At 35.9% G+C, this 22,296-nt stretch overlaps 2 protein-coding genes and 2 pseudogenes across 2 annotated transcripts; all 4 read left to right on the top strand.

Annotated features, from left to right (window-relative positions):
• Positions 1-161: 161 nt before the first annotated feature.
• On the top strand, positions 162-2,450 carry LOC143579137 (increased DNA methylation 1-like). The gene is made up of 8 exons (XM_077062529.1): positions 162-172; positions 220-334; positions 429-683; positions 770-834; positions 930-986; positions 1,071-1,164; positions 1,287-1,427; positions 2,370-2,450. The coding sequence occupies exons 1-8, from the start codon at positions 162-164 to the stop codon at positions 2,448-2,450; spliced, it is 819 nt and encodes a 272-aa protein (XP_076918644.1).
• A 3,185-nt stretch (positions 2,451-5,635) lies between these two features.
• On the top strand, positions 5,636-7,214 carry LOC143577374 (UDP-glycosyltransferase 73E1 pseudogene; annotated as a pseudogene).
• Positions 7,215-9,962: 2,748 nt separating this feature from the next.
• Positions 9,963-11,552, top strand: LOC143577365 (UDP-glycosyltransferase 73E1 pseudogene; annotated as a pseudogene).
• Positions 11,553-18,017: 6,465 nt separating this feature from the next.
• Positions 18,018-22,064, top strand: LOC143577355 (ras-related protein RABC2a-like). Its single transcript, XM_077061208.1, has 6 exons — positions 18,018-18,252; positions 20,735-20,803; positions 20,892-20,957; positions 21,082-21,203; positions 21,336-21,464; positions 21,835-22,064. The coding sequence occupies exons 1-6, from the start codon at positions 18,123-18,125 to the stop codon at positions 21,943-21,945; spliced, it is 627 nt and encodes a 208-aa protein (XP_076917323.1). The 5' UTR covers positions 18,018-18,122; the 3' UTR covers positions 21,946-22,064.
• The last annotated feature ends 232 nt before the right edge of the window (positions 22,065-22,296 follow it).

Raw genomic sequence — 22,296 nt, 5'->3', positions numbered from 1 at the left:
GGCATTTATGCCATTTTACAACTTTTTGGATTTTTTTTTCTAAACTGAATTGGCATAATAGAAATAAATTGATACGTGGGCGGCCTCTAAAGTTGTTTTTTCATTATGCATCATCGCTTAATTTCTAAATTTTGGTCTATTTGACTGTTAGACAACCTAAAATGTCAACTTTGTTTATAATGTAGATGAATGTTGACTAATAAGTTTTGATGAATGCAGGTGCCATGAATTCAGCAAAATTGGATTCACTGACCAGACAGTTATACTTTGCGATCAATGTGAAAAGGAATATCATATTGGCTGTCTGAGAGAACACAATCTGGCTAATTTAAAGGTACTCATTAGCGTGTGTGTACACACACACACACACAATATCTACTTTTTATTGCATTTATTTTGATATTAATGTTGTAATCTACAACTTACAGAAATTGCCAAAAGGGGACTGGTTCTGCCGCAACAATTGTAAGAGAATTAATTCTCTTTTGAAAAATCTGTTAAATCGTGAACCCGAAACACTCTCGGATGATATGCTGATGTTTTGGAGGGAGAAGCAAAGGAGTAATAAGAATCATAATTCAGAAGCTGATTCTAATATTGAAATGAAGTTTGTTCTTCTAAGGGGCAAAAGTGCCGCCCGTGAAAGTAGAAAATTGCTGACACAAACCGTCAAAATTTTTCATGTGAGTATTGTTTTGACTTTTGATGGTAGAGTAGTTTGATCATTTTTAGTGTTGACTTTCTTTGACTTTATTTTTTATGGTTATAGGAAGGGTTTGACCCTATTATTGATTCAACAAGTGGACGCGATTTTATTCCTTCGATGGTGTACGGGTGAGCGTAAATCATAAATGGGTTATATTTGTTGAATAGCTTATTAATAATATATTATTCTTTTTTTTATCTAAAATATTTTGTTTTCTTAACAGAAGGAAAATTTGGAGCCAAGACTTTGCAGGAATGCTTTGTGCAATGCTGACAATCGAGTAAGGATATTATTATCATTTTGCGTATGTTTTTGCATCAAAATATATTTATTTATTAATGACACTTTTTATTTGATTGTGCAGCTCGAAAGTAGTGACAGCTGGAACTCTTCGTGTTTTTGACGAGGATATAGCTGAACTCCCGATCGTTGCTACTCGTAAATCTAACCAGGGGAAGGTGTGTGTATCATAATTACATAGAAGCATGCTGCAAATTATTTTTATTAATTTTATTATTATTGCTTTTACTATTATTTAGTAATTATTTTTGGAAATTATTGGATATTGGCACTTTGGTAGGGATACTTTCAGCTGCTTTTTACCTGCATTGAGAAAGTACTTTCTTCTTTGAAAATAAAGAAGATTGTGCTACCAGCTGCAGATGATGCGAGATCTATGTGGACCCAAAAGTTCGGGTTTGAATTGATAGCACCGGATCAGGTAAAGTTTTATTTTTTTTACTTACTAGTAACCATGAGAACCCATTAACAGAAAACTCACGGGATCTCGTCAATACCCAGCTAGGGTGTGAACTTCTGACACGGAAAGAACCTAACACGAAATTCGTGGGTTTGGGTTTAGTATAAGCGGGTTCGGGTCAGTCTTGGGTCGAACTAGTGAACCCGTTTAGCTAAACGGGTTGTGTTTTTGTAAAATTGTAATTATTAAAATAAGTGGGTTTGCAGGTTGAGTTGTTTAACACCGCTTTTTAAATGTATTTTTAAAATGTGTTTTATGTCATATTTTAAATTGGTTGGGTATTTTAAGACAATTTAGAACTTAAAAGAGAAGTTAATTGAGGTTTTATTACTAAAATGTAATTGTTTCATACACATTTTTATATAAGTTGTAAAGTTGAAATTTTAAAGTAGTAATATGAGATCAAACTAAAAAATAAAATAAAATCGGGTTAGATGGGTGGTGTTCGTGTCAACCAGCGAAGTTCATGCTGTTCGGGTTCATATGTTTGGCAGACTGGCACAATTTTCGGGTTCATGTCGGGTTGGAGTGTTGGACTAGACTTTATTTTTGCACGATTAAGTCACTAAATTTTTGAAGACCTAGTGAAAAGTCCATTTAAACTTTACAAAATCATACAAACAAGGGCCTATTTGTTTAGGGATTTAAAATCATGCGAAAAGCAAGGACTTTTAGAGTCAAAAGGATTTAACATGTAAAATAAACCATAGGTTTGAATATTTTGTGATGCATAGCTTTTGTAGTTCATATTTAACAAATTAATTGTTGTTCATATTTAACAAATTAATTACTTATCAAATCCAAAAAAAGGTTTTTGCAGTTAGCCCAACTCGACCTGACAGACTCGTTACCTGTTTTATGTACATAAAGTCTAATTTTCTAATTATTTGTTTGGATTCCCAGCTTACTGAGTTGAGGCAATCATGCCCCGCAATCATGACATTCCAAGGAACTTCTATATTACAGAAGGAACTTGCGAGATGATGTGATGCAGCTCCAGAAGCGATCTGATATAGACCGATTTGAGATGGTCAATCTCCCGATAGACCCGTAGAGTGGGTCAGGCTCCAAGAAAAAGAGAGAAGAAGAGAAACCAATTTGGGATAAATTTTCTGATTATTTTCCTTATTGAAACAATTACAATTGGTAGGAAAAGAAAAGCATAAAAATAGGAAAAGATATGTTGATGACTCGAGCCCCAACCCGAGCTCAATGACTTGTTCGGTGGAAGCATATGGCTGTCTTCCGAAGCAAAAATAGATCACGAATCCTGGCTCTTTTGAATCCAGCCACTTCAAGCAATCATCCCCGTTGATTGCGGCCTTGTGTCCTCTCTCGGCTCTATCTTGGACCCTTTTGTTGCATGGCGAAACCAGGCCGACACACCACACCTTTTTACCTTTTGCCTTTGCAAATTCCTCAACATGCTTTGGGCTCCAACTCCTCAAAGCTATTAACCACAATCCCTATTGCATCCTTTTCAGTTTCTTGCATTCGTTCAACGATCTTCGTGGACTCTTTTAATTCTTGCATCCTTTTGGCAAACCAGCTTCAGCGCTTGGGAGTTGGAGTCCAAGAATTTGGATCTTGAGCTCGGCTTCAATCACGCGATCAATAGCTGATTTGAAGCGGTTTGCATTAACTGGACTTGTGATTATATATAGTGGGTATCATGTGACCCTGAGCCATCAAAGGAAGCAAGACAATGTGAAGGTGTGTGGCATGAGAAGCCATTGGAGTATGCTTTAGATGTTGGGTGTGGTGTTGAGTTAATATGCATGAAAACATTTGTATATAAGTACTTAGCATGTGTCTATTCTCTTTGTATTTTTCGAAAATACTCACTGGTTGTAGTTAGATATCAAAGCGTTATAACTGTATGAGATTTTGAGTGTTCAAAACGGCTATTAAGAAATAACTCATTTATTTTTTCCCGCAAAATGGCCCAAGAGGTAATCTGCTGGCCCATACTTCATTGATAGGCGCAGGTCTACAAATATTTTATTAAGTTGTTTAATGCTTAATTGACTTTTTAAGATTTTTTGGGCCGTTATTGGTTTCTTATTAGCCATTTCAGCCCGGCTTATTACTGATTTACTTCATTACTAGGCCTCCACCTAGTAATAGTTTATTAATTTGTTTAATGTTTGATGTTTAATGTATTTGTTCAGATTTTTTTGGTCGTAATTGGTTTCTTATTAGTCATTTTTAGCTCAGTTCATTTGGTAAGGTTAAATTTATTAGAAAAAGAAATAAAAAGAAAACAAATTGGGCCTCTAGGGAGCCGACGGCGGCCAAGACTTGCCAGTATCTGGGGTCTGGCTGCTCTGTACGGTGTGTAAAAAATGTATCACTCTTCATGTGTTTTTAAGGGTTCAACTACCATGGTGGACAACAGTGTATGCAGTTAAATGAGTAAAATTAGAGGGGTCGTTAATAAAAAATTTTCTTTTATGTGTAATGGGAACTAAAGAACAAAGATAATTTTATGTTTGGTAGCATCTACCACACATAGCTTGCCTGCTACATAACAAACAAGTAGCAACATTGTGTTGATTTTATGATCACTAGGAAGCTGCTGGAACTTTTTCTAAAAAAATGGCACACTTACATATGGAATATTAAATTGATTAAAATAGACATTGCAGGGTAACACCCCGAAATAATAGTCCAATAATGAGAGCGATCACATTTACCTGAAGACAAAGACAAAATGTCCTTCCAAAAAGAACCACTAGTAATATAATGCATGTAGATGCGACTGGTATGAGTATACATATGCTCAACATTTGTACGTAACACAACATTGTGTTGATTACAATGTGGAGATTGTGGAAGGCTCGAAACGAGGTGATTCACGAAGGGTTCAAATTAATCAGGGTTTTTTATCTATTTATTTTATAGCCTATACATACGTATATCACTTTTCAATTTGACAACACACTTTCATATGCTAATATACTGTATGGTTAATATGTTAAGAGATGGTTAGCACAACTTACTACGTTAATGTATACAACATTTTAACATTAGATCGATCTTGTTAGCTTGAACAACATTCGATCAATTATAAGAAGCATGCTAAGATAAAGTTACGAGGGGAAGCAAAGCGGAAATTTGATATGGTATTTAGGTTTGTAAGTCGTGGACATGTGCATACCATAAATTATTAACTACATACTAAGGCACCAAGACTTGATAAAAATAGAAGAAAGTATTTTCTTGTTGGTACAAGAATTACAAAGAAAATATATTGTAGCAAGTTACATACATTGGATGTATATATATGTAGCATTCAAATTCCAAACTAATAGATGCTCCTGCCGAATGTAAAGTGATCTCTGTTCTTTAGTTATTGGTACATATTAAAGAATACAAACATATAGGTATACACACACAAACAAATGATTACAACTTGAGCATACCGAAATGATTGAAAAGAAAAATAAAACAATGTTGGTGATAATAGTTATGTGTGTTAGGTAACCCAAAACCATATATATATCTTTAAGTAGAGAAATTACAATTAAAATAATAACGATAAATAATTAATAACTAACAAAAAAAAATAGTTTTAAAAAAATAGATAAATAATTTTTTATTATTTATTTTCAAAGCAATTTTTTTTAAAAAAATAAAAGGATCCGATTACAATAGAGGGGCAGGTAAGCGGGCAACAAGCTGCGCCGCTACCTCTTTTTGAATAACAAAACCTATCATATTAAAAACAAAGTTATCGAAAGCAAAAGACCTAAATGTATCGAAAGTAAAAGGAATGAAGGCGTGTTGGTTCTCAGCACAAGCCTTCTTATGCTTACCCATATTTTCTGTTTCTGCCTTCAATACGTGTCTGCCTAGCAACAAACCCGGTGCCCCTAAGCCCGACGAGAGGGGACACCACAATAAGGTCCACACAAACATAAAATAATCATAGCTTTTCTTTTACCGGCAACGTTATTATTATTATTATTATTCACACAAACATATATGCATACGTATAGATGTTCTCGAAGATAAGTAAGATGTGGTAGCGATGCCTTCGATAACGATTCAATTTTTGTTTTTTGCCACACAAAATTAGTCCCATACGTATACCGTAATCATTTAAGAAAATTACAAAGAAATAAGACACATGATAAGTATTTATATACAACGTTTTCTTGCTAACCAACCAAGTGACTAGCTAGCCCCTTCACATCAATGGCTAACCTTCACTTTGTCTTGTTTCCTTTGATGGCTCAAGGCCATATGATACCAATGGTAGACATGGCTCGTATACTAGCCCAACGTGGTTCACTGGCTACTATAATCACAACTCCTCTTAATGCAAAGCGTTTCAAATCGGTTATTGATCGTGCGATTGAAGACGAGCTAAAGGTCCAAATTCTTGAACTCCAATTCCCATGTGCTGAAGCTGGTTTGCCGGAAGGATGTGAGAATTTTGACTCGTTGCCATCAGCCGGACACGCGGTTAATATGATGTTAGCCATGAATTTGTTAGAACAACCCGCGGAAAATATGCTCCGGGCGCTATGTCCAGCTCCAAGTTGCATCATTTCTGATGGTGGTTTCCCTTGGACTAATGATGTGGCAAAGAGGCTTAATATTCCAAGGGTTGTTTTCTATGGACCGGGATGTTTCACGTTCTTGTGCATACACATAGTGACGGATACAAAATTACTAGACGAAATTGATTCCGATTCTGAGTACTTTGTAATGCCAGGTTTGCCTGACCGGATTGAAGTTACCAAACCGCAGGCTTCAACTTGGGGAAGAGGGGACTCGAAAGAATCCACTGCGGTTTTTGAACGAATGCAAGAAGTCGAGAAAGAAGCGATAGGGATTGTGGTTAATAGCTTTGAGGAATTGGAGCCCAAGTATGTTGAGGAATTTGCAAAGGCGAAAGGCAAAAAGGTGTGGTGTGTCGGTCCGGTTTCACTATGCAACCAAAGTTTCCAAGATAGATCCGAAAGAGGGAATAAGGCCGCGATCAATGGGCATGATTGCTTGAAATGGCTGGATTCAAAAGAGTCCGGGTCCGTTATCTATGTTTGCTTAGGAAGTCTAACATATGCTTCAACCGAACAATCCATTGAGCTCGGGTTGGGACTCGAGTCATCGAACATACCCTTTGTTTGGTTCATTAGGCAAACAAGTGAAGAGTTTGAGGAATGGCTATCCAAAGAAGGATATGAAGAAAGGATTAAAGGTAGAGGGCTAATGGTCCGTGGTTGGGCACCACAAATATTGATATTGTCACACCAAGCTATTGGTGGTTTCGTGACACATTGTGGATGGAACTCGACTTTAGAAGGGATTTCTGCTGGGATCCCAATGGTTACATGGCCACATTTCGCGGACCAATTTCTAAATGAACGGTTTATCATAAACGTGTTGAAAATTGGTGTCAAAATTGGGACAGAGGTTCCTATTTCGTTCACGAAGCTAGACGAGTCAAAAGAACTAGTGAAAAGGGAAGATGTCAAGGAAGCTATACTAGACCTGATGAAAAGTGATGAAGAAGGGGAGGCAAGAAGAAAGAGATCCAGAGCGTTTGCACTAATGGCAAAAAAAGCAATGGAAGAAGGGGGTTCGTCTCACCGTAATATAACGTTGATGATTCAAGCTATCACTGAAGAATTAGCCAAGAACAATACACATATTTAAGACATTGTGTAACCATTTTAACATGAATTACCAAATTGGATGACATAGAATTTACTACCAATTTATTTGGCTAAAATTCCTACTTATAGTTAATATTATATATACACACACACAAAACATTGTTCCTTTAATGAATTTTAACATGAATTACCAAATGCACTGTTTCAGACTTTCATCCAATTCCTAAAGCCCAAGTTCACAAGTAACTCAAATAAGCCAACCTAATATCTCGTTGGATCGTCTCCGTTTTCTTAAATAAACGTGGAAGCCCAGTTATCTTTATTAAATTGTATTGATTCGAGCTATATGTTGATACCCACATTTAGCCTGAGCCTGGGGAATGCCAACATAATATTAGTAATTAGTCTAGGGTATTATAGCCACTTTATCAATTAGGTCCATTTTAGCCAATACATATCATGTTATATTGTTATGTACGACTTTTCAATCTGAAATACACTTTCATATTCACCTTCAAATGTCAATATACTGGATCGTTATTATGTTAAGAGGTAGCTAGCGTGACTTATTATGTGAATGTATACAAATTTTAATATTAGAGCTAGCTAGCATGAACAATTTTAGATGTAAGAAACACGTTAAGATAAAGTTACAAGCGGAAGCAAAGCCTAGGTGCACAAGCCCGAAAATTTTTGATATGGTATTTCAATATTGGACCAAGTAGAAACGTACTCCTTAGGGTGACTTTGTAAATAGCCATCGAAACCCTTACCCTTTTTGTTATTTAGTTAGGCACCAAGAGTTGAAAAAAAAAAACGTACAACAATATACTTTCTTGTTGGTACAAGAATTACGAAGAAAATAAATTGTAGCAAGTTACATTGGAGGCATATTTAGCATCCAAAGTTGTTCTAGATGCCGTCGAACGTAAAGTGATCATGGTTCTTTATATATTGATACATATTTAAAAATAGAAGCATATATTTATACACACACAAACAGGATGCTTACACCTTGAGCACACCGATCCCGAAATTATTGAAACAAAAAATAAAACGATATTGGTGATAATATTTATGTGATGCCGATTACACGGCTAAATTCAAATGGCTCAAGAAAAATTGATCATTATCAAAATAACCCAAACCGAAATACTCTGTAGACAAGCTTAAAGCTTATAAATTCTTTATTAAAAAAACAATCAACTAACTAATAAAATAACCTAACAATCATATTTATAGATAAAATAACACTTGGACTGGGCCAACTTAATGGACCGGATCACTGAAAACCATATATTTTTACATTGAGAAATTACAATGAAAATAATAATGATAAAGCTAACCAACTTAAAATAAATTAATAACTAGCAAAAAGAATAGTTAAAAAGAAAAGATAAATAAAAGAATCATAACTTTTCTTTTACCGGCAATATTAGTAACTATATATAATATAATTACTAGTTTGAGGCTCTAATCCTATTCGATCGGGTTAATTCAAAAAAATACAATATTTAGTAAATAATCAATATGCAATCATTGGTGAAGGTTACTTAGGGCCGGGGGTGGCCCCAGCCCCCGCCCTCCCGCCGGTTTTTTCTCGTAGTAGTGTAAATTTACCCGTTTTCGCCCGAAATTTTTTATGCGTAGTGTAAAAATAAGCGTTTTCGGTCGAACATTTGAGTCTCCCTCCCATCGTTTGTGAATTTTTGTATATATTTTGAGTCCGGCCTCCCGGTGTCTTTGTCCAAGCTTCGTCACTGTATACAATAAGCAATAAAAACTCAAAAAATTGTTAATAGACAGTCATTTTACAATAGTTTTTATAACAATTTTAAAATAAACAATATACACTTTTATTTTTTGAAGTGTTTTTAGTTTTTAACACAAATTAAAGATACCGAAAAGCAAAATATACCCTTAAAATTTTTATCAATGCACTTTTCTAGAAAAGTTATAAATAACGAATGTTTTAGTTTCTAACTATATACTTTATTTTTTTAATCCATTATAAAATAACTTAAATCATAAATCATGCTTGTTTGTCATTAATTTAATTAGGCATTGAAAAACCTAACCATAAAGAATGACAACAATGAAAGCTTAAAGAATATTGTGGGTATCTGTAAATGTATATATCTTGAATAAAATTTGATGAGAATACAGTTGTAATAAAGTTTATATTTTAAACTTAAATTTCAGTAAATGTATCTTGAATAACGTTATTATATATAAGAGAAAATTACTGTTTGAGTCCTTGTGGTTTTAAGGCGGAGACACAATGAGTCCCCGAAAAAAATTTTGAACTGGTTGAGTCCCCGTGGTTTCAGAAACAAACCATTTGAGTCCCTGCCATTACTTAACTTTCAGGGTAAAACTTTCATTTTACTGAAACCACATGGACTCAAATTGTTCGTTTCTGAAACCATAGGGACTCAAATTGTTTGTTTCTGAAACCACGGGGACTCAACCAGTTCAAAAAGTTTTTTGAGGACTCATCGTGTCTTCGTCCTAAAACCACCAGAATATAAACAGTAATTTTCTCTTTATAAAATAAAATATATTTGTAAAGTTCAAATATTTGGGAATAACTAGGAAGCAATAGATAATATATTTTTATTAGATAATATAGATATATAGATAGATAATAAACGAATATACTTATAACACGCGTAGATATCCCCGAAGATAAGATATGGTGGCGATGCCTTCTATAACAATTCAAATTTTGTTTCTTGCCACACAACACAAAATGAGTCCCATGCATGCACTGTAATCATATATGACAATTACAAAGGGAAAAGACACATGATTAGTGTTTATATACACTATTTTCATGCTAAGTAACCAAGTGAATAGCCCCTTGAGCACATCAATGGCTTCTCATCCCACAAACCTTCACTTTGTCTTGTTTCCATTGATGGCTCAAGGTCACATGATACCCATGGTAGACATGGCTCGTATACTAGCCCAACGTGGTTCTATGGTTACAATAATCACAACTCCTCTTAACGCTAACCGCTTTAAATCGGTTATTGATCGTGCGATTGAAGACGAGCTAAAGATCCAAATTCTTGAACTCCAATTCCCATGCGCTGAAGCTGGTTTGCCGGAAGGATGCGAGAACTTTGACTCGCTTCCATCAACTGGTCATGTAATTAATATGATCTTAGCCATAAGTATGTTAGAACAACCTGCAGAAAATATGCTTTGGGCCTTATGCCCACCTCCAAGTTGCATCATTTCTGATGGTGGTTTTCCTTGGACTAGTGATGTGGCAAAGAGGTTGAGCATTCCTAGAGTTGTTTTCTATGGACCTGGATGTTTCGCGTTCGTGTGCGTACACATAGTGACAAGTACAAAAGTACTAGACGAAATTGATTCCGACTCAGAGTACTTTGTAATGCCTGGTCTGCCTGACCGGATTGAAGTTACCAAAGCGCAAGCTTCAACTTGGGGAAGAGGGGATTCGAAAGAATCCACTGCGGTATTTGAACGAATGCTAGAAGCGGAGAAAGATGCAGTAGGGATTGTAGTCAATAGCTTTGAGGAGTTGGAGCCCAAGTATGTTGAGGAATTTGAAAAGGCGAAAGGTAAAAAGGTGTGGTGTGTTGGACCGGTTACACTATGCAACCAAAGTTTCCAAGATAGAGCCGAACGAGGGAACAAGGCCGCGATCAATGGGCATGATTGTTTTAAGTGGCTGGATTCAAAAGAGTCAGGGTCTGTGATCTATGTTTGCTTAGGTAGTTTGTCTTATGCTTCCACCGAACAATGCATTGAGCTCGGGTTGGGACTCGAGTCATCAAACGTGCCCTTCATTTGGTTCATCCGGCAAACAAGTGAAGAGTTTGAGGAATGGCTTTCCAAAGAAGGATATGAAGAAAGGATAAAAGGTAGAGGACTAATGGTCCGTGGTTGGGCCCCGCAAATATTAATATTGTCACACCAAGCCATCGGTGGTTTGGACGGAACTCGACTCTAGAAGGGATTACTGCTGGGGTCCCAATGGTTACATGGCCACATTTCGCGGAACAATTTCTAAATGAACGGTTTGTTTTAAACGTGTTGAAAATTGGTGTCAGAATTGGGACAGAGATTCCCGTTTCATTCATAAAACTAGACGAGCCAAAAGAGATAGTGAAGAGGGAAGATGTGAAGAAAGCTGTAGTAGACTTGATGCAAAGTCATGAGGAAGGGGAGGCAAGAAGAAAGAGATCTAAGGCATTTGCGTTAATGGCGAAGAGAGCAATGGAGGAAGGGGGCTCGTCTCACCATAATATGATGTTGATGATTCAAGCTATTACTGAAGAATTAGCCAAGAATAATACACCTATTCAAGATATTGTATAGCCATTTAACTTGAATTATCAAATTGGATGACAAAGAATTTACTACCGATTTCTTTGGCTAAAATTCCTACTTAATTAATAAAAGAAACATTGTTGTTTTAATGAATAGCCTTTTCTTTTTAGCTAGCATTTTATTTGTTCCTAGTTTTATTAATTTATTTGTTTTGCCCATTAGTGAAATATAATATTAGTTCATAACAAAAATGAAAAAAATAGTTTAAATTGGCCAATGGCCAGTAATAGTCGAAGTTGAAGCTTATTTTGCAAGTTTAACCTCATGCTCGAGCTTACTAAAGTCCACCTTGGTTCGAACTTTTAGCAATGTGAATTGAAGTACTTTATAAAGGCGAAAATCAAGCTTTGACCAGATCGTTTCTTATTTTATTTCCATAGCGTTCCCTATTATTAGCCTTGATATTTGTTAAGAGTCAATATATAATCTTCATTGTACTCATCAATTATTGTGAGAAATAACATACAAAACATTCTGAACCATTTATTTTATGATATCAGAGCTGGCGATCCGCTCAAACGAAACCCTAATCGAAAACCAGTAAACCTTTCACCATGGTCGGTGGCGATGGCAAGGGAGCAAAAACATCCGACTCTAAAGCATTATTAAAGAACAAGCGGCCTTTGAATGATCAAGTAAAACATTGTGACTTCTGCGGTAAAGACGGCCATAGCCGTGATGGCTGTTTCAAACAAATAGGGTACCCGGAGTGGTGGCCGGGCAAAAGAAAGACCGAGAAGGGAAGAACCGAGGCTACCTTCGTTAACAGCGAACAAAGTCCTTTACCAGGTTTATATATTGAACAATATCAACAATTTTTAAACTTGTTTTCAGCCAAAGGATCATCGGGATCCAACCGCAAACATGGCAGGGAAACCCGATCAAGGTAACAAATGGGTTATTGACTCGGGTTGTACCGGACATATAACCCATAGATCCGATTGGTTTAATAATAACATTCGGGCTTCACATGAGATGACGGCAACCATTCCCCGTTGAAGGAAAGGGGACTTGTACCTTACCTAATGGAACAACAATACAAGACGTCTTATATGTACCAAATTTTACTTGTAGCCTCCTGTCCGTCAGCCGTTTGGCAAACGATCTACAAAGTGCCATAACTTTTTTCCCAAAATTTGTGTCATGCAGCGTTTGCGTTCGAGAAAATTGATTGGAGCGGGCAAGTGTAAACAGGGGCTCTATTGGATGGAAATGGTCGGGAGCAAGAGAAAATCGCTGGCGGTTACATGTGATGTATGGCACAAGCGACTTGGACATACTTCACATAACAAACTTTCACGTTTGGATTTCATTCAGAATGTTCCTTTTAAAACAAAAGGTGTGTTTTGTGATTCTTGTGTTAAAGTTAAATTCACGAGGTTGCCTTTTCCTACTAGTTCTATTAAAACGCATGATTGTTTTGAACTATTACATTGTGATATTTGGGGAAGATATAGAACACCATCACTCACTCGTGCAAGCTATTTTCTAACTATTGTTGGCGATTATAGTCGATCGGTTTGGGTTTTTCTTTTGAAACACAAGTACGAGGCGGGTGATTGTATAATTGGTTTTCACAAAATGATCAAGACACAATACGATAAGAACGTGAAGAGAATTCGGTGTGATAATGGGGGTGAGTTCACCTCAAACCGAATGAAGGGGTTCTACACCGAACAAGGAATCTTGTTTGAAACAACATGCCCACATACACCACAACAAAATGGTGTTGTTGAGCGCAAACATCGTCACTTGTTAGAAACTGCAAGAGCCTTAAAGTTTGAGGCAAAACTACCCTCTAGTTTTTGGGGCGAGTGCATCCTCACAGCCGCACACATCATAAACCGCCTCCCTTCCAAGGCCATAGACAACAAAACCTCGTACGAAATAGTTTGCAACCAAAAGCCTGACTATTAACATTTGAAGGTGTTTGGTTGTCTTGCTTACTATCGTAGCACCGAGACCGGTGGAGATAAATTTGAGGTGAGGGGGAGACCCGGAATATTTTTGGGTTACCCACGGGGAACAAAAGGGTACAAAATTTATGATATAGAAAATCACAAAATAATGGTGTCCAGGGATGTAAAATTCGTGGAGACTGTCTTCCCATTCGGCGCATCAAAGATCCAGGGTGAAGTAATTGAACGAGGAATTTTTGAATTCCCACCATGGTATTATGAAGATACATGTAAAGTGCATGATCAAAATCTTCCGAAGCACCAAGAAACAACTGTGACAACAGTAGGACAAATGGAAACTTTGCATGGGCAAACCCTAAATAAGAAGACCCCAACAATCAATGTGAACCATCATGAAACTTTGCATGGGGAAACTACACCCATGAATAGCAAATAGTAGGTGTTGAACCACCTCCTGTACAAAGGTCACCAACACTAATAGAGACCACAAATGAAAATAATGAGCCCATACAAGCTGTAAGGGAACGAAGAAACAAATCCCACCATCCATAAACCAAGCACTACCCGCTACCAACCAAGAGTCCTCAACGGTACATCCCATAGCCAACTTCATTTCTTATAAAAATTTCACTAACACACACAAAGCTTTCTTAGCGGCCATCGGTTCTAATGATGAGCCCAAGAATTTTAAACACGCTATTCAGGATGAGAAGTGGATAGAGGCAATGAAGAAAGAAATACAAGCGCTTGAGGAAAACAACACTTGGACACTTGAAGATTTACCAAAGGGAAAGCGGGCCATAGACTCAAAATGGGTCTATAAAATAAAATATAAACCAAATGGTGAGATCGAAAGGTACAAGGCGAGGTTTGTTGCAAAGGGTTTCACACAGATGGAGGGCGTTGATTTTCATGACACATTCGCCCCTGTAGCCAAATTGGTAACGGTTCGAACCCATTTGGCGGTCGCGGTAAAGCGGGATTGGATAATCCATCAACTTGATGTGAACAATGCTTTTCTTCATGGCGATCTACATGAAGAGGTCTACATGAAAATTCCATAAGGGTTTGAAAAAGGGAAAGAGAACAAGGTTTGCAGGCTTAGAAAATCACTATATGGGCTAAAGCAGGCATCAAGGAATTGGTACCAAAAATTCACTAAAGCTCTACTCTAAATTGGGTTTATTCAATCACGTGCAGATCATTCCCTTTTCATATTCAGGTCCGAAAACTCATACGTGGCAGCCCTCATCTACGTAGATGATGTCATCATCGTCGGAAATGACTCGAGAAGGATTAATGAAACCAAGATGTTTCTCAACAGCAAGTTTAGCATCAAAGACCTAGGAGCGCTTAAGTACTTCTTAGGAATCGAAGTCACCCGAACTCAAGAATGCTTGGTTCTTAGTCAAAGAAAGTATGTGTTAGACATCTTGAAAGATAGCGGGATGATGAGATCTAGACTAAGTGCCTTTCCAATGGAACAAAACACAAAGCTTGGACAAGGTGATGAAGAAACATGAGTAAATGCTAGCCAATATCGAAGACTCGTAGGTAGGCTCCTATACCTTCAAGCAACGAGGCCTGACATCACTTATTCAGTCAATATACTAAGCCAGTTTGTTTCTGATCCTCGGCAAAATCATTTGGATGCCACAATTAGAGTTCTACGATACCTAAAATCCACACCAGGACAAGGTATGCTCTCCAAAGGCGGTGAAACTAACCTGACAGCCTACGCCGACTAAGATTGGCTCGGCTGTCTTGACACTAGAAGATCCCGAACTGGATACTTGTTGCTTCTCGGTGGAGCACCAATTTCATAGAAGTCGAAGAAACAGTCGGTGGTTTCACGTTCCTCTACAGAAGCTGAATATCTTGTGGTTAAGGTGGCTTTTAAAAGATTTGGGAGTTCAACAAAATTGCCCAACACAATTGTTTTGTGATAGCAGTCAAACACATTGCCAACAACCAGGTTTACCATGAACGTACAAAACACGTGGAGATAGATTGCTACTTTGTTAGAGAACGAGTTGAGTCAAAAGAGATTAAACCACTATACATTGACACAAAGATGCAAGTCGCTGATTTATTTACCAAGGCATTGGGCTCTTGACAATTACAACTACTACTTGTCAAATTAGGCATTTGTAACCTTCATGCTCCAACTTGAGGAAGAGTAAAGGCGAAAATCAAGCTTTGACCAGATCTTTTTCTTATTTTATTTCCATAGCATTCTTTATTATTAGCCTTGATATTTGTTAAGAGTCAATATATAATCTTCATTGTACTCATCAATTATTATGAGAAATAATATACAAAACATTCTGAACCATTTATTTTAGTTTATCAATGGCTTTATTTGTTTATACTTGTAATAATAAGTCTATAACTATTTATCAAACACCCTGAAGATTCCATTATCCAAAGGTTTTTAAAATCTTTTAAATGGTAAATGCCTAAATGGTCCCAAACAAACTTGAATTCAAATACAAGAAGGTTAAAGCCCACTATGATGCCGACTCACTACCACATAAAGTGAGATCGGATCACTTAATGCCATCGTGTCTTAATTACTCAACTTAACTATCCTCCCTTTTTATCCTGTGTGAAAAAACTATATATATAATAATTATATATACACATAAATACATAAGATAATTATGTCAAAATAGATAGGAATAGATATAGCCATAAATAACATAACATGCGTTATTAATATTGGTGGGTAAAGTTATAATACAAATGGGACAATAATAAGAAGTGTGAGAAATATATTTAACCACACAAGATTAAAACCTCTTAAAAATAAATTCTAAAAAATAATAAAAAAATCATAACTCAAAATATAAATAAAAAAACAAAAAAAATTTTAAAAACTTAAATGTTTCCCCATCATTCCAATTCAAAAAAAAAAAAAAAAAACTGACGAAAAAACACAATGCCGAGATCAAAGACACAATGATGAAAATAAACAAAAGACACAACTATAACTAAGAAAAGACACAATAGATCGCAAAATATAACACAATATCAAACAAAATATAACACAATGTTGAATAATATAACACAATATTAAGAAAAAAGACACAATGTCAAGGAAAAAAACATAATCAATGACGAAAATAAACACAAAACACAATGATAAACAAAAAGACAATGATGTTTTTTCACTCAACATTGTGGGGTTTTTTTTAAAATTTTTTGAACGAGAAAGACTGTGGAAACTTTTTTGTGTTTTTACTTTTTTCGTATTTTAATTAAATTTTGAGTTATGGTTTTTGTTATTAATTTTTTTAGGAGTTTTTTGTATAGCTATAAATCATTCTTATCCTTCTCATTTTTGTCCCTCTTTATAGAATAACTTAACCTTGATTATGTGATTAACTTAATTGACTCAAAAGTTAAATGCAAACTACAAATCAGTTCCGTTGACAAAAGGATGTGGGAGTGTGGGACCGTGCTTGACCTAACTCCTAAGCACGAGCATGCCTCTTAGGTGTGGATGCCGGGATGCCAGTGAAAGAGAGAATGCATTATATGTGACGAGAGTTGAGTTTGGTCCTTTCGTTTTTATTCACACTTTTTAATTTTAGTTATATTAAATTACTTTTTGTTTTATAACCATAATTTTATTTAAAAAAAAAGAGAGGAAAGTGGTATATTGATGAATTGATAACCATTTCCATGGTATAGTGAAAGATAATCAAAAGAAGTAAGGTATGATGTGACGCTCGCGTGACATTGTAAAATGAAAAGCAAAATGATATCCATACCCTTTAGTCTTAGCTAAAATATTTTCAAAACTTAGTTTGAGTTGTTACAACTCAACTATGCATAGCTTTTATTATCGTAAAAGTTGATCATATTACAATTATGAGCGTTGAATGGTAACCTTATATGAATTCAATCACTACACGAACCCAAAAATCGTGTGGCACACTAACCCAAACACAACATGGATTGACACATGAGTATGACCCTTTTAACCTAATATTTAGTTTTGTTTTATTGTTTTTGCATACAACAACAAAAAAAAACATACATAAATTAATTGTGTTTAAAATACAAACATGATGTGAAACCGACAAGTGAAACCAGATAAGAGTTGTTAGGTAAACATGTTCGCGAGTTTAGCCTAAAACTGATTGGAGCCTCTTTTGCTAAACCTACTCAAACATTTAAGATTTCTAAACACATGTTATATTCGAATGCCATGACTTTTTCTAAACATAAGGCGCAGCTAAAAACTACTTGTTACGTAATTCATCCTCGCCTTTTTTTTTTAAAGAAAAGAGAAAAACATGTAACATTTTTTAATAATTGAATATAATCTTGAAGTCATTTGTCTGTCTGTCTGTCTTTCTTTCTTTCAAAACTTCTAATGAAACCCAAAAATATAATAATAATTATATTAAAGGATAAAGCATGAAAATATTGCTTTTGTAAAGTTTAAAGTTGTTGGAAGCCAACGGAAATATGCAAAACACAAAGTGAGGCAATATGTTGGAATACGTTTGGCGCAAAAACGGGATTCATATTATTCATTCATTCTACTTTCTCTCTCATCCAAAAGACAGTTTCAAATTAATCTTTCTTCAAGTAAAGGAAACGAATAAGATGCCACTGCTTGCACCGTTTTAAGTTTTCCTATTAACCCAAATCTCACACCCTTTTTAAACCTCATTTGTTGGTTGTTGCTTCATCTTCAAAAATCAAATAACATCAATCTTGAAATCATTGGCATGGGGTCATCTTCTGGTCAGTATGATCTCTCCTTCAAGATCTTGTTGATTGGAGATTCGGGTGTCGGCAAAAGTAGTCTTCTCGTCAGTTTCATCTCGGATTCGCTTGAGGATCTCCCACCCACCATCGGTAATTAATTTCACTTTTTGTTTGGATGTTTGATCAATGGTCTTATGTTATGATCTTGTTAAAATATGTGTGAAATCATGAATTTATTTGATTTTTTTGGGATTTAAGGCGTAGGGGTGTAAGTCCTGTCAAGTTGGCGGGTTGAATTTTTGAACCTGAACATGACCCGTATTATTGTTTGTATTAAAATAGCGTAACACACGAATACGGTACATTAAACCTATTTATATAAGCATGTCAAACAGGTTGGCAAGTGATAATTAAGTTGTAAACATGTTAATCAAAGTTGGTGGGTTTTAAAATGAATGGATTAAATGGGTCGCTAACAGGTTGGCGTGTCGACCTGTTTAACAAAAGGGGTTAAATAGGTCCACCTTAAAAAGACATGTATAATTAAAAGGAAAATTGGTTTTTGTTGGTCCCAACTATTTCATTTTGGTCGGCGCTGGTCCCAATTTTCATTTTGGCTGGCAACGGTCCCGACTTTAACATTGGTTTCTTCCACCAGTCCGCGACTGACGGAATACTAACTCCATTAAGTATTTGCTGATGTGTCCATCTGAGTTGTCAAAAAAATATTACATGGCAACCAACGTGGATATGATATTATACTTAACATTATTACATTCATAATTCATCCCTAATTCTCCAGCCCTAATCACACTCTGCTCGCAATGAGTTCATAATCCTAAATCAATACACACATTCCGATCAACAGATCCACACATTCCGATCAACAAACACGCATAATAAACCTAAATCAAAACCAATACACAGCCAAATTCAATCTCCGTTAACAAACTACCTTCGGACTCGGATAATACAGCCATAACGCCAGCCTCCAATCCGATCTATCAACCGAAACATAATGCAACTCATCCGCTATACATATCGGAGGCTTATTCACAACCTTCTCACTGTTAATCGTAACCTCGTTCGTTTCGTCGAAAGAGAAAGCCCTGACGAATGACGTCATCCGGACCGGAGGACAGCAGCACCGGAGTTGAACGCCGATGCGGCGGAGGAAGTTGAACAATGACAGTGATGATGATCAAACATTGTAATTGATTCGATGATTCAATTAGGGTTCTTGAGATAAATTGGGGATTTTTATTTGGGTGTACCTTTGGATAATTAGGGATGAATTATGAATGTAATATATTAAGTATAATACCATATCCACGTTGGCTGCCATGTAATATTTTTTTGACAACTCAGATGGACACATCAGCAAATACTTAACGGAGTTAGTACTCCGTCACTCGCAGACTGGTGGAAGAAGCGAATGTTAAAGTTGGGACCGTTGCCAGCCAAATTTAAAGTTGGGACCAGCGCCGACTGAAATGAAATAGTTGGGACCAATAAAAACTAATTTTCCTAATTAAAAAGGTCATCCCAAATACTAAGGCTGCCACTTTTACCCGAAACCCGACCCGAAAAAACCCGCACCCAAACCCGAACTAACCCGAACCCGATAAAAGACTAACCCGAACCGAAGTATTTTGGGTTGGTTCTCTGGTTTGATTTATAAGTTTTGGGTCAACCCGAAAAACCCGAATAAACTTTTAGTTTTAAAATTAAATATATTTTTAGGTATAATAAGCTAAGTCTTAGCCACTAAAGTTATCATAATCTAACTCTAATTGACTGTTGTCATTCTAACTTATTTATTATTAATTTATGTTTTTCGTTTATTACTAATAGCAACCGAAATCGAACAACCAAATTACGCCCGATTGAATACGATTAAGACGCGAGTTAGTTTTACTCTTCTATTGAATTGTTTTATCAAGTTATGTTGGTTTGTTATTTGATTATTTGTGTTATAAGCAAAAAAGTATATGTTGTTTTAATTTTAGCATTGTAGTTTTTAATTTTTTTTTGTTTTTGTGTTTTTCTCTTTTGTTTGTTTGTTTTCTAGGATACTCGAAACCCGATTAACCCAACCCGAAAAAACCCGAACCCGAATTACCCGAACCCGAAAAACCCGTGAGAGATTTGGGTTGGGTTTCGGGTCAAGATTTAAAACTTTGAAACCCGAAGAACCCGAAACCCGAAAAACAAACCCGAAGAACACCCCTACCAAATACGTATGACCAGTTTTTTATACGGGTAGATATCTCAACCCAAAACCTTATTATTTTTGTAACTTGTGAAAAATTGTCACCCTAATTTAAGGTATGTGTGCTCATCCATGTAGAAAAAGTTTCAACATTGACTTTTGTGGTCAAACATAACAGTTTAAATATATAAATTTAAATAAGGATTGCAGTAAATTTTGCACCAATTTTGTTATACTTGTTGTACTTCTTGTTAGAAGTTACAATTTTGGGTGGCAATTTTTTTAGGACGGTCAAAGTTTATATATATTGTTGAAGTTCAGTCATTGTTTGACCTCCAAAATCAAAGTCAAACTTACTCCATATCTTGCTTATAAGTAGCTTTAGCTTGTAGTAATATTGTATCTGTTTGTATTGGGCAGGTGTTGACTTCAAAATCAAGCAGCTTACAGTTGGTGGAAAAAGATTAAAACTTACAATTTGGGACACCGGTACTCATTGCCAAATATCATATAACTGAGTTAACCGCTTTCAAATATACGCGTTACTGATGCATGATTTTATAATATTATATTATAGCTGGACAAGAACGATTCAGGACATTAACAAGTTCTTACTATCGTGGCGCACAAGGGATTATTCTAGGTATGAGATAACCCCAATTGATGGTTTTTGCATGCGGTCATGTTGATCCGATTTGGTCATCATCATCTCTTCAAGATTATTTCCATCTTGGTTTAATGATATGTAAACTTTTTTTTTTTGATAGTGTATGATGTTACAAGAAGAGAAACCTTCACAAACTTGTCAGAAATATGGGCTAAAGAAGTTGATTTATATTCCACTAATCAAGATTGTGTTAAGATGCTAGTTGGAAACAAAGTTGACAAAGTAGGTTCCATCCTCTATTTTAATAATATTATCCTTGCAACTTGTAAATCTAGCTCAATTTTTAACCCTTATACCAACCAGTGTCGTATACTCGTATTGTCTGTTTTCTAACATTCGACCCCTTGATTGTAGGACACTGAAAGATTTGTGAGTCGGGAAGAAGGCATTGCTCTTGCAAAAGAGCTCAAATGCTTATTTCTTGAATGTAGCGCGAGAACTCGGGAAAATGTACATCAATGTTTTGAAGAGCTTGCTTTAAAGGTAACAAGAGAATTAATCTTTGGTTATATAGTGACAAAAATGCGTCAAGTTGCATACAATCTAATAAACTTTGGATTAGTTTCTATATTTGGGTTCAATCGGGTTCAATATATGAAGGTTGGGCTTGAGATCATTAAGAGAGCTCGAAATTAGGATCAAGCTCTCTTTGTATTCATTTACACTTGGCTCAAATCAAACCTTTAACAAGTGTTTCTCGAGTAACTCACAAGTATCTCAGTTCACTTACACCACTACCTAACAACAATAACTATGACAAAATATAAAAAATAACAAACTGTGGAAGAAATGGCTAAATAAAATCACCAAAACATATTTTATAAAATGTGACATGCATCGTGTTATAACACAGATAATGGAGGCTCCTAGTCTTCTAGAAGAAGGATCAACCATAGTGAAAAGAAACATATTGAAGCAGAAACCGGAGAACCAGAGTGCACCAACCGATGGCTGTTGCTCATAGATCGATCATCTACTAGTTTGAGAAAAGTTGTTTCCATTTCTTTTAAATGTATCTTTATGTAAATCCTTGTGTTTATTTGTGGTTTGATATATAAGAAAAAGGTGTGTTATTTGGAACTTTGAAATGTTTATAGGGTGTCACAACTTAAAAAGTAATTATGAGCAAAGTTTTTTTTTTATCATTTTTTTTTACTTTTTATAAAATAATTGTTCGAAATGCTTGACAGATCGAATGCCCAGATCCAATATCATCCCACCTCCTCTTTCCTCTTCGTCCTCCTTTCTCTCTCCTCTATGCCCTCGCATTCTTATTTGTGCCAATCCAAAATTCTGGATGGAAGTCTCTCTCTTC

Source organism: Bidens hawaiensis, unplaced genomic scaffold (genome assembly GCF_021521415.1).
Source record: "Bidens hawaiensis isolate Kalapana, Puna unplaced genomic scaffold, B.hawaiensis_p1.1 tig00001461_1, whole genome shotgun sequence".
Taxonomy (NCBI): Eukaryota; Viridiplantae; Streptophyta; class Magnoliopsida; order Asterales; family Asteraceae; genus Bidens; species Bidens hawaiensis.
The sequence above is the reverse complement of the archived record's forward strand: the minus strand, read 5'-3'. Positions and strand labels throughout refer to the sequence as shown.